The 12,189-nt window shown below is 46.8% G+C and overlaps 1 protein-coding gene across 1 annotated transcript; it reads right to left on the bottom strand.

The window, feature by feature from the left end:
* Positions 1 to 4,402: 4,402 nt before the first annotated feature.
* On the bottom strand, positions 4,403 to 11,942 carry eef1e1 (eukaryotic translation elongation factor 1 epsilon 1). The gene is made up of 4 exons (XM_062521374.1): positions 11,838 to 11,942; positions 10,947 to 11,144; positions 7,490 to 7,585; positions 4,403 to 6,436 (listed from the first exon to the last, which is right to left on the bottom strand). Exons 1-4 carry the CDS (start codon positions 11,919 to 11,921, stop codon positions 6,293 to 6,295), a joined length of 522 nt encoding a protein of 173 aa, XP_062377358.1. The 5' UTR covers positions 11,922 to 11,942; the 3' UTR covers positions 4,403 to 6,292.
* Positions 11,943 to 12,189: the final 247 nt, after the last annotated feature.

The following is a 12,189-nucleotide window of genomic DNA, read 5'->3' as shown; positions in this document are numbered from 1 at the left end:
CGCTCGCTGAGCCACTGAGGAGTAAAAGGTGCACTTTCTGGTTCATCACCGCGCCCTGTCAAGGTTAAATCATTAGTGACACACCGACTGGCAGCCTTCAAGTCTCCCGGTTAGTGCCCCCTACGCCAGCAGGCCCTGTGTGCGTGTGTGTCTGTGTGTGTCTCTCTCTTTGTGTGTGTGTGTGTGTGTGTGTGTGTGTGTATGTGTGTGTGAGAAGGAGAGAGATAGTGTGTGTGTATGCGTGTGTGTGTGTGTGTGTGTGTGTGTGTGTGTGTGTGTGAGTGAATGTGTGTGAGAGCAAATGTATGTGTGTGTGTGTGTGTGTGTGTGTGTGTGTGTGTGTGTTTGAAGCAGGGTTGGTACTGCTCATCTATGCCACTGTCTTTGCTTTCTGTGTTTTCTCTTCAGGAGATGTAGGGAAAGGAGAAGATGAATCAGAGTCTGTAGCAGAGCTTTGGTGGTTGTAGGGTATATTACACAGGTGATTTGACAGAGGGATGGTAAAACAGTTTACAAAATCACAAATATTATGTCACATGACATAATGCAAATAGAAAACTTATTTGACTTTTTAAAGAATGTAATTTTAAAGAAAACATATTTTACAATTGAATGGGGGTATCTAAATTAAATCTAAATTGGAATTGCAATAGCCTTCAAAATCTACATGACCATCAGTGCTCATGCTATTGTATGTATTTGAAACCTATTATTGTATGGTCTATAATAGGTTTCAAATAACTAAACATAAATACACTGTTTTTGTCTGTTTTGAGAAGGCCTTCAAATATATCTCCAGCGGTTGGAATATTTACGTCCAGCGCTGTTACCTTGCCGGATTAGAGCACAAGGCAGAGAGGTCGGCTGTGAGCCTGTTCTGTAGCCGTGCGTGATGTTAAGCCTCAGCTCACGTTCCTCTGTCAAACGCGTGTCACAGCGTTTAGTCTCTCGTTAGTGCAAACGTGATGAGATGGCAGACAAAACGGTCCTGCGAGTGAAACCTTAATTTCACTCCAGGTTTAAATAAATTAGTCAGGCCAAATTAAAGCCAGCGTTCCCGAGCACGACGACGACATGATTAAAAATTCAAAACGTCGTCGGGTGACACATATGCAGATGAGTTGGTGGGCAATGATAATGAGACACTTTATTCGTGCTGGTGGTCATTACAGGGTTGCTGAGGGCACTGACCGCCTCTTAGCCCCTAAACCCCAACCCCCTCCCCATCACCCCCCGCCCCCCCTGCCCTCACTCCCTCAACACTACAACACAAACCCAGGAATACAACTGCAGGCACAATGCCATTCTATCAGCCGATTGCCCTGTGGAGCCCCGAAGACTGCTTTTTAAAAGTATCGTCTTTGTCATGGGATTTCAGTTGCAATTACTTTTGGTATCACTTCACACCGGGCCCCGAGCAGCCCTCAAGACCTCCCCATCAGAAGACATTAAGGCAGGAGGGCACATTAAAGTTCCATGGCAAACCTGAGGGGCATGGGGGTGACTGCGGAATGCCCCTGTGTGGACGAGCAGAGCAGAGATCACTACCTACTTGTACGCTGGGTGCATGTTACATTGAAACCAACACTGTCTGTTGTGTGAGCCTGGGATGATTAAGCTGTTTGAAGAGTAGTAGTGCATGTGTTGTAGCTATATTTATAACTGATGCATCAAACCTAATGAGAGATACTGAGTAGACACTTGATGTGGATATGTGGATGGCATTCTATAGATTTGATATCTAGGCCTAACCCTCAGTAATAAAATGACACTTGTGAACTGAAATGTATTTGGCATTTCGACACATGTAAAATAGTGAGAGGATAATAATTTTCTGATCGGAGATAGCCGGTCACTAATAGTCAATTTAAAGCGTAATTACTTGGTTTGTACGGGCTAAATAAGGATGGTTCTTCCCATAGCATGTCCACAGACCTCACCCTCAACCTTGGTGCCCTCAAGCCACATCAACAGCCCCTTGAATAAATGCCTGAACGCACACATGGTGCACAGACTGACACACACACACACACACACACACACACACTCACTCACACATTCACACACATAGAACATCTGACCGAGGACAGAAGCTGCCTTAGTGCAGCTGAGGCAGGTTCCATCGAGGCGAAGCGGGGCTAATTCTGGAACAGTCTGTCATCCGTGCCGGAGTTAAGGTGCGTTCTCCCGGCGCCTCGGGTCACACACATGTACTTTACCACCTTTTGCGGAATCAACCGCCCCTTCTGTGATTGATGAAGTGAGCGAGTGCATCTCCAAGACTCCCAAACCACACACACCCCCACATACACTCACACACCTGGGCTCCCAAGACAACAAGGACTCCACAAGACATGGCTCTACTTGCATCAAGGTGAAAGAAAAAAAGGGAGCAAGTCAGAGATAAAAGGCTAGACTACTTCTGTTGGGCCACTGCATACTCACAACGTGTTTACCTCACTAAGAGTGATTGGCAGCACTTTCATGACTATTTTTTCCCTCCAAATTCCTCGCTGTTCTGTAATGGTGTCTGCAACCACAATGGCCAAACTGACTCAACTGAACAATCGCGTTAGTCTCCTAATGAATCCAATGAATCAACTTCGGTGATAAGTCATCTTCATCAACGACTATACATTTTTAAAAAACGTCAAAAGGGAACAAATACAAACTTTGTCTCACAGTGCAGGAAGTCTGAGTCAAGGACTACTGTATGTTGAGAGCTGCTTAAGAGAAGAGACCCCCACCACCCCCTCCCCTTTTTTTTCCATGCCCAAGCTGTCATGTAATTCCAATAGACAATCAGATGCCATCTTTATGGGCGCATGGTAGAACTGTCACTGCCTTTCAGCAGATGATAACAAGGGGCCTGTCAAAACCGCTTACTCTGTGCTAATGTGCCTCATGCAGTGTTGATTGTTTCATTGAATCAATCAGGGCGCGTTTGTTTTTGCCATAGCCACGTCTCATGACTCTCTTTTTTACCCCCCCCCCGCCCCCCCCCCTCTCTCTCCCCCCTAACGCTCATCTCTTTATCTTGTTAACGAGACATAACGAACAGTTGGTGCTGGCCTGACAAACACGTTAGGGCGACATGATGTAAATACAGAGGGATTTTTGCCTCTCAACGCATTGACGGGGCAGCGGCTTGTGATGCTTAAAAGCCTACAGATTCCCCCTGGAGGAGCCACTGCAACTTTTTGTGTGCGCTAAGTTAGCTCCGCTGGGACACTCAGAATCGGGGGCCTATACTATAAGCTGCTAGAAATCACTGTGCAGCTTCTGGAGCTACTTGGCTCTCTGTAGGTAAGACAGCACTGAGGTGTCAGCATCCAGATGCTAGAGTGCCTCTGGCTTGGTGGCTGTCCTGACCTCTGCCACATCTCTTTTCCCAGAATACCCTGGGGCACCGCGGGACGACGCTAGGTGCTAGCTGGGGTCTTGTCACCCGCTAAGTAAATGGGACTCACAGGGGCACTGTTAGAACCCTTCCGACACCCGCAGCCATTTGACTCCTAACCTCCAGGAGACCAGGGGGTCCGGCAAATTAACCGCGCCTCGGTTGCCAGGGGGATTAGGAGCGCAAGGCTTGAGCTTGGTGGCCCGGTCTAGTGGCGCTCCCCAGCTGGGAGGTGCAGCTCCGACTTCGCAGGAGTGAGGAGGAGGCCTCGCTAATTGGGCTTTCAGAACCACCCCTGCTGAGGCTTTCTTCCCAACTTCACTCCTCCATCTGGAGTTTGATCATCTAACAACCGGAAGTTGGGAGGACCTTTATGACCGTGACATTTTGACACAGTGGTAGGCGACAGAGAAGTCAGCACTAGGAAAATTCGATTTGAAATTTATGCTATACATTACGAGTGTCACTCTTCACTTCTCTTTAAACTTCCACCTTCTCCCTATTCAAGCAGGAGAGAAAAAAGTTTGCCAAATGTCGCAATTAAGCACCAAAGTCAAAAGCCTCACGAGAAGGTCAACGGAATGTCAAACTCCTAAATCTCCCGAACATCTTTGTGGGCCATCACGCCCCGCTGTGTCAAGCTTCTCTTATATTGGCTACCAATTACATCTAACGAGGCCAAAAATAAACATGGGAAACAGACAAGCTTCTGTGGACTTCCCCTTATCTAGTCACAAGGTTCGTTCCAATGACAGTGAGATTTGTTCTCCCCTTCAGAGTTTACACTTCTTTCTCATACACACCTCTTTGTTCGGGGCAAACTGACGCCCATTGGAAACACAGCACATGTCAAAAGCAAGATTCTTTGCATTCTACAGCAGGAGGGGAGGGATGTGTCACTGATTGCAGCCGGACACACAGAAATGGGGTGGTGGTGGTGCTTATTTAAAAAAAATAAATAAAATAAAAAGTAAATAAAAAGGACGACTCGTGAGTCTGCACTTAATGGCTTTGTGTTTTCCCTTTTTATTCATTGGCACAGGACGACAAGTTCTGTTGACGGTAAATCACACAAACCTCAGCTTTAAAGCAGCAGACATTTCATAAAGAAGGCTTAAGGGTCAGGAGAAACACAATAAAAGATCAGAGGAGCCAGGGGAGAGTTTTTTATCAGCGTAATGCATTGCAGATAGGCGAATGTGCAATATGACCAACTTTCATTACACAAGGATTTTCCACTGCACAACGAAAGGGGACAGACCGACTCTGAACCTTATTGGCCATGTGCTACACGAAAGGCATGTAAAATCCTACACAATGACAATGCTAGCCGTACTGCACAGTACAATGCCTTCATATGATAACAAGGGATCTATCTAACCCATACCAAAAAATATATATCACAAACAAATGAACCATTGTTACATTATTCATGACTTCATGGCTTGAGCTCTGGTTGCTCATATCACATTGTCTAGCCTAAAGAATGCATTTCGCTGGTTATCAGCAGATGACAGCTGGCCTTATGAACTCCAGAGCATTTCAAGCGAAGTTCGGCTCAGCCATTGGGAGCAGGCGCTCCCAGCCTTTCCGACGCTGAATAAAAAAAAAAAAAACCTTGCAGCCGAGTGAGGCCATTGTTTTCGGAGAGAGAGAGAGGGAAGCGCGTCTGCGCCGGGGCTTGTTGTTGTGTCACTGGCGGATTTCCCAGCCCACGGTGTGGCCAGGGGGGACGTGGGTAAAATGAAATGACACACGATGCGTGGACGTCACCCGCAGCAACCCGGCGGACGTTAGCAACGGCAGCAATAGCTATCTGCTGCATTCGCTCTCTCTCGGTCTCTCGTTTGTTCCTCAACCACAGCTGGCGCTGCAGGCTGGCCTCTGGCCCTCAGCATAAACACACAGGCCAAGTCGAGCCGAAGCGACTGATCGGAACTACAGGCTACTGCCCACACGAGTGGTGGGAGACTGGGAGGGAGAGAGAGAGGGATGGTGGGAGAGAGAGAGAGAGAGAGAGAGAGAGAGAGAGAGATAGAGCAAGAGAGATAGAGAGAAAGACAGAGATGGAGCGAGAGAGAAGAGTGGGTACGCAAGAGAAAGAGAGGGACGGCGGTACTGAAATGGAGACAGATAGGGAGTGGGGTAAAGGCATGTGAGAGGCTGAGATGTATGAGGCTTCCTAGATGCAGATGTAGTGGGATATTTGTGTCATAGCACGTGTGTGTGCACTGGCCAAGATTGCCTGGCTGTCTTTCAGTTGTAACAGAGAAAGCCAAACTGTCAGATTTGACTTGGAAGATGAAAAAAGGAGAGAAAAAGAGGTAACAAGGCAATTTGTTCCCACTGTGGACCGGTTTTCCTCTTTTCACATCTGGTTCAGGCTCAGATGTAGACAAACCTCAATACATCTAATGGCCATTGTTATTCCTAGCAGTCCCTTGTGTAGTGGCATCCTAACAGCCATATAGCCATCTTTGCAAACATAAGTTAACACAAAAACACTAAAGGAAAAACAAAAACAACACGGTTTCCAATGACAAAAACAAAACGAAAACAACACTATTGGCATACGAACTAAACACAAGACCATCAGCTTGGAGAACACTATTGTGTACTAGCTTGCCTTCTTCCTCCACCCTTGGGGAGGCAGACCATAGACCATGATAATTAAGTTGGGGATGCTAAGCAGGTTAGGATGGAATATGCCTTCAGATAACCCCCCCCCTCCACAAAGCCAGTCAGCAGCCAAATCACCCGGCCCCTTCAACCACATAGTGGCCTCATCCGTGATGCCCACCCCCTTTTGCTTTGGACGATGGGGGTATGTGTTGAGGGTGGAGGTGGTCGGGGGTGCATGTGTGTGTGTGGAGGAAAGGGGGGGGGAAGAGGTCAATGGTGGCCGCTGGTGTAGACTCTGTTCCTCAAGACCACTACAGGGGGCAGGTGGTGGCGGACACCGGGGTAGTGCTGCACGTGGTCGAACCACCGCGTCACGTTCAGGTACTTCTCCTTGTCCATTACGGCCAAGTCCATCTGAGAGAGGGAGAGATGGAGAGAGGTGGAGATGGAGAGAGAGAGAGAGAAAGAGGGAGAAAGAAAGAGAAAGAGAGAGAGAGAGAGAAATTTAAGTCATTAGCATCATCTTATTCTAATACTCTATTTTGCGAACATTAAACTACCCATGAACAATTTTGCAAATAAGGCTATTTTGTATTGAACTAAATCAGGTGAGAATGCGACCGGAATACGAGGCAGCTGGAAGGTTAAAAAGAAGATGAGGTGCGCAGAGAGAGAGACAGCCACCAAGTGAGCAAGAACAAATTAGTTCAATTTGTGAAAATAGGTTATTGGGTGTTTTTTTTTTTGCCCCCAAAGTGACTGACTGTTGAAAATACGAAATTACAAAATTTCGGCTCTTTCAGAGAGCCATTTCTCACATCTGAGGAAGAAAAAAAAAAAAAAGTTGTGGAAACGAGCCCGATAACTGCAGGGGATAATAGAATCTTAAAGACCACACGGCAAGTACTCGACGGAAAGGGTGCTGGAGGTAAGGTGTGCCATTTGGCATCTTTTGAAAAAATGCATTCAGGTAGGAGCGGAGCGGCAGCGGAGGAGAGTCGGAGACGAGGGGAGTCACACGCCCGGGCTTGCGGATCAGGAGCGGGAGCTGCCGTGTGCCGGGGCGACCCTCGTTGCGAGGTTAACGACTGTGATTAAAAACAAATCTGACTCTCTTGTGCCTCGTGGCTGGTGGCAACGTTCCATTGCCGCCACACCAGCTGACATTTATGAACATGTGATCCACCCACCACCACCATCACCCCGACGGATCACACACACACACACACACACACACATACAAGCACACAGAAGAGACACTTTTCTGACGACGAGTTCAACCCCCTAAGGGCCCAAAAAACTTCCTTGGCCCCCTTCCTGGGCTGAAGACATCACTGCATCTTGTGTCAAGTTGCTTGCTCATGCCCTTTAACCATATGACTCTTCAATTGCAAGCCAAGCGTTGACAAACTGCCTTTTACTTCTAATATGATTGAAGTCAGGAATAATTACAGAGCTGCTACTTACGATGACGGGGTGCAGGCCATAGTACATGAGTGCGTCGGCGATGGTGATGTGATTCCCTGCCAGGTAAACTTTGTCCTCCAGGTATGTGTTCAGATCCTGATGAGGGCAAATGAGAGGAAAACACACACATGAGCACAGCGGTTGGTATGTGTAGGTGGGTGTGTGTTCTGGTGTGAATTTAAGTTGGAAGAATATCAGTAGGTTAAAAAAAAAAGAGTTTCTAGATAGGCTTGATGCTGAAATTGTAATACTTTTAGCTTAACTAGGAAGGCTAAATAGTAGGTTTCCATAATTTAAACCGGCAGTGATAAAAACAATTACCAAGACTTTTGTTTGCGCTTTATTAAATTCACTTATGTCAACATGGGTAAATAATTCTTGTTCTATCATTTCCTAAAGCAAAACATTTTAGCCAATATTGTCCATAACATGCTTAAAACCATACACTTCTGAACATTTACATGATTTTAAAAAAAAAGGAAAAAATAAATGAACATTTCTTCAGTGGCTGAAAAACGGTTCCAAAGTCACCAAACGAAGGGAACATAATTAATGAATTTGTCCCAAGGACAAAGAATCAGTGGCAGGTAAAATAATACACTCACGCCCAACTTGAAATGTATTTAACCTATATATCTGCGAGTGCGTGACGGCGGGGGGTTTGTGTGTGTGTGTGAATAATGTGATGTGACCTGAGGGGAGGAATGCGCTCTGAACTCCGGCCTCGCTGGCCTCCGCACACACAGATGCCTCTCAGGGGCCGCGCACGTTCCCCACTCCACCCCACTCCACCCCACTCCACCCCGCACCACATCAAACCACCCTCCACTGAATCCAACAATCTAATGAAGCTTCTAGAAAAGTCAGGAAAGGGGAAAAAAAAAACGGTGAGGGGGCGAAATCTGTGTGTGTGTGTGTGTGTGTGTGTGTGTGTTTAAAAAAGAGTGTGCGCATATGTGTGTAAAAAAGTGTGTGTGTGTGTACGTATGAAAGAGTGTGTGTGTGTGTGTGTGTGTGTGTGTGTGTGTGTACACGTATGAAAGAGTGTGTGTGTGTGTGTGTGTGTGTGTGTGTGTGTGTGTGTGTGTGTGTACACGTATGAAAGAGTGTGTGTGTGTGTACATATGAAAGAGTGTGTGTGTGTGTGTGTGTGTGTGTGTGTGTGTGCATGAGTAAGAGTGGTCTGCAGGTCTCGTGGGACAGGACCATCTTTAGCACTGGCGCGGCGCAGCATCTTCGGGGCTAATGGAGTCAGCGTGCGGCAGGAAGTGAGTGCTGCCAAGCAAGGCATGAAGCAAAGCAGACTCCTCCGCCGGTTCCCTCGCTCCTCTCCTCCTCTCTACTCTACGCTCCGCTCCTCTCCTCCCTGCTTCCCTGCCTTTCTCCCCTACAGCTATGGAGGAGCAGCAGTAGCAGCAGCAGCCTAGACTTGGGCCCAGGCGGACTGGAGAGGGAGAGAGAGAGCGAGGGATAGACAGAGGGAAAGATGGAAAGAGAGACACTACGAAAGAAAGAAAGAAAGACAGACAGCCACAGAGACGCAAATAGATACAGACAGATAGATGGATGGACAGACAGATAGACAGAGAGAAAAAGAGAAAGAACCCCCCCCCCCCCCCCAGTCCATTCCAGACCTTGCTCAATACCACAGAGAACAAGAGTCAACCTTGGCTTGACAACCCCCCCCATCCCCCCCCCCCCCCCCCCCCCCCCAAACCACACACACACACACACCTTGCCTCTCTTACCCCCCCCTCTCTCTCATCCCCCCATACACTGTTATTTACCCATACTGCTGCTGGCTGGAATCTACGCAGCATAATACAGGCAGTACCTAACCTTGAAAAATATGCAATATGGAGATATAACAATAAATACAAAAAACAGGCACTCCAGTTTCAAAAGTGTTTATCTAACACTGGAAACAGGTTAGCATTTTTTCCTGGGAAGCTCCTTTACACTCGTTAAGGAGGAGTACCTAATTTCTTCTGCTCGGAATCAGAATTAAATATGGAGGAATTTGGTTCCGGCTCATCAATAAGACATTGTCTGGGAACTCCAACAAAACCCTTCATTTTGTTCTCCAAAACAAAACACTCCATAAATGGACATGTCTGTCAGCTCAAACAAGACTCAAACATAAAGCTATATGGTTGAGTCCTAAACACCAACCAGCCAACTACACACCCACCCACCCACCCACACACACACGTCCGTCCTGCCACATCAGTCAAATCCATGCCTTTATTTGTGGCAGCCCTCGCTCTCTCCTCCTGTTCCTTGCATCCTGACGGTGTTTTGACCGTTTGCCCAGCTCTCCTGAGCGGCCCAGACAGTGGACAGTAGGCCCCCGTGGGCACAGCACCGCATGGTGACTGCATGGCGACAGTGCTGGACGTCCATTGATTACGTCTCTAAGTGCCACCATTACCAGTCTCTCCCCACAGTATCGTTCTGGAGCAGCATGACATAGTGTCACACACACACACACACACACACACACACACACACACACACACACACACACACACACACACACACACACACACACACACACACACACACACACACACACACACACACACACAGCCGAGAGGCGCCTGTCTCATAGTGGCTCAAGCGGCTGCTTCACGCTCTTGACAGTGAGGTGGAGAGGAGTGGACAGACACCCTGATCTAGACAGTTAATCCTAACCGATTCCTAAACTGGACTGTATGGAGCATAAACTCACCACCCCCCTAAAACATGTCAATTAGATAGACCCAACCTCCTCAGCCTCATGCAGCAGGCTGATGCTCATTACTAAAGTAATATGGGCACCGTCAACCAGTGCATGGAGTTCTAGCTCTAAGGCGGTTTGTGTCGTTGTCTCTACTCCCGGATCTTCCCATTGTGGCACCGGTCAGTCAATCACTGTGGCAGTGAGGGGCAGTCTGTGCGAATTAAAGTAGTACTCCAGTCTAAAATGGCATGTTCTAAGACTTTCACAGTGCCGTGCAAATATTTAGTTTGGCACCACTTGTCAATCTTTGCAACAGGGATGTTGAAAAAAAATATGGATTCTGCCAACAGAGATTTGTTCGATTTGTTTTCATCAATTCCTCCCAGACTGTCTTCTCAATCATGAACTGACATGCTTATACATTATTATGGTAGATCATTATCACCAGTACTAGGAAAAATGACCTGTTCTATTTAACTGAAATACTCAGGGAGTCAAACTCTCAGATCTTGATGGTTAGGGATGTTGTGGGCTCAGAGAACCATACATAGTGGCTACCAAATGAAATGAATGGAGGTCCCACACTTTATAAGCTAAGGGAAAGAGTACTACAGTATGTGTATGTCAAATGTCAGGAGGACTAAATATGGTGGTATCCAACCAAGCCTATAGTGACTTGGAGTTCTTGGACGGGCTATCACATGTCTTTCCCTGAAACGGGATAGTGTGGCATACCTTCAGTATGCTCTTGATGTCCTCTTTTGCACAGCACTCTAGCCTGGCAACTCTGTACTCCAGCCACTGTTGTACCACGGCTCTCTCCTCTGCGGATTTGCCCAACAGGTCAGGTCTCTTCGCCTCCTGGGTCAGGTGGGTGGCGATAGTCACCAGTCCAACCAGACCAGGTCCACTGTTGCTCTGGAGAACAGGAGCCTAGAACACAACACAACACACTCAAACATTAGACCGTTACCAGCACAGTAATCAAGTCAAGGTAGTTCATGGCACTATTCAATAAAATGATAACAATTGAGATGACAATTGTGTGCCTTACAAGCTAGCCACTCTCTTATAACGCCATTTACTAGTTAGGTTAGCCTGCTACATTTAAAATGCCATGTCATCCCTCTGGGACCGTTGCATTTACCTTTCCATACCTTATCATGGTCTAACATTACATTCACATGGTACAGGTTAATTCAATAGGTCCGCATATTAACCTGGACTTTTCCTAACTGCGTTTAGTTAACTACCTCAGCTGGGAGGACCTGTGATAGTTCCTAGCATGTGGTGCAAAGCATAGGCTACGTTAACTTCTATACCAAATTAGCATATCTGCATTAACGTTTGAGATAAACAATAGTGGCGTTATATTTGGCGCGTTCATGACTTTCACTTGTTCACTTACAATATCAAATATATCAATGGTCACACATCGAAAGTGGCAAAACAGACAATATATTCATTCATTGGACTAGCCGGCTAAGTTTGCTAGAGAGCTAACGTTAACCGTATCACAGCATGGCATATTACGGCATGTAGTAGGGCACTTTCTCATTCTAGAAACATGTCCGATTTAGCAATACAGTTGTCCCATCATCGGGTCCTAAAAACTCCCCAAATCACCTTTCTGTCTCCCTGTGTGCTGTATTTATTAGGCTTTTTTAATCCAAGAAATTTCTCCAACGAGGACAGCTCTCTCAACGCCATCTTGGCTGCTGATTATTGAGGGACACGATACCCCAAACCCATTGGTCCAATGTGTGCAGGACCCGCCCACCAGTTTTAAATAGACCTCTGAAGTTCGCCTACAAAAAAGCTACCATCTTTGCCCATATAAGGAGTTACGGTATCTGACGATTTTTCCTATGGGAAATTAACATGGGGATTTGGAATTATCACACCTGTTAAACTCTCGCGGGGATGACAAAATCGGAAATTCAGGTGTTTTCCTGAACACACTTTTGTCCTCTGCCTT

This window comes from Sardina pilchardus, chromosome 19, assembly GCF_963854185.1.
Source record: "Sardina pilchardus chromosome 19, fSarPil1.1, whole genome shotgun sequence".
In the NCBI taxonomy this organism is placed as follows: Eukaryota; Metazoa; Chordata; class Actinopteri; order Clupeiformes; family Clupeidae; genus Sardina; species Sardina pilchardus.
This window is presented reverse-complemented; position numbering and strand designations above follow the sequence as displayed.

What these genes read in the sequence shown, in the direction of transcription:
- eef1e1 (XM_062521374.1), bottom strand. Translation starts at nt 11,921, where the DNA reads ATGGCGTTGAGAGAGCTGTCCTCGTTGGAGAAATTTCTTGGATTAAAA. An exon ending in GCACACAGGGAGACAGAAAG is followed by an intron (nt 11,145 to 11,837) that starts GTGATTTGGGGA and finishes GTTGTGTTCTAG; the next exon opens with GCTCCTGTTCTCCAGAGCAA. An exon ending in ACATCAAGAGCATACTGAAG is followed by an intron (nt 7,586 to 10,946) that starts GTATGCCACACT and finishes TGCCCTCATCAG; the next exon opens with GATCTGAACACATACCTGGA.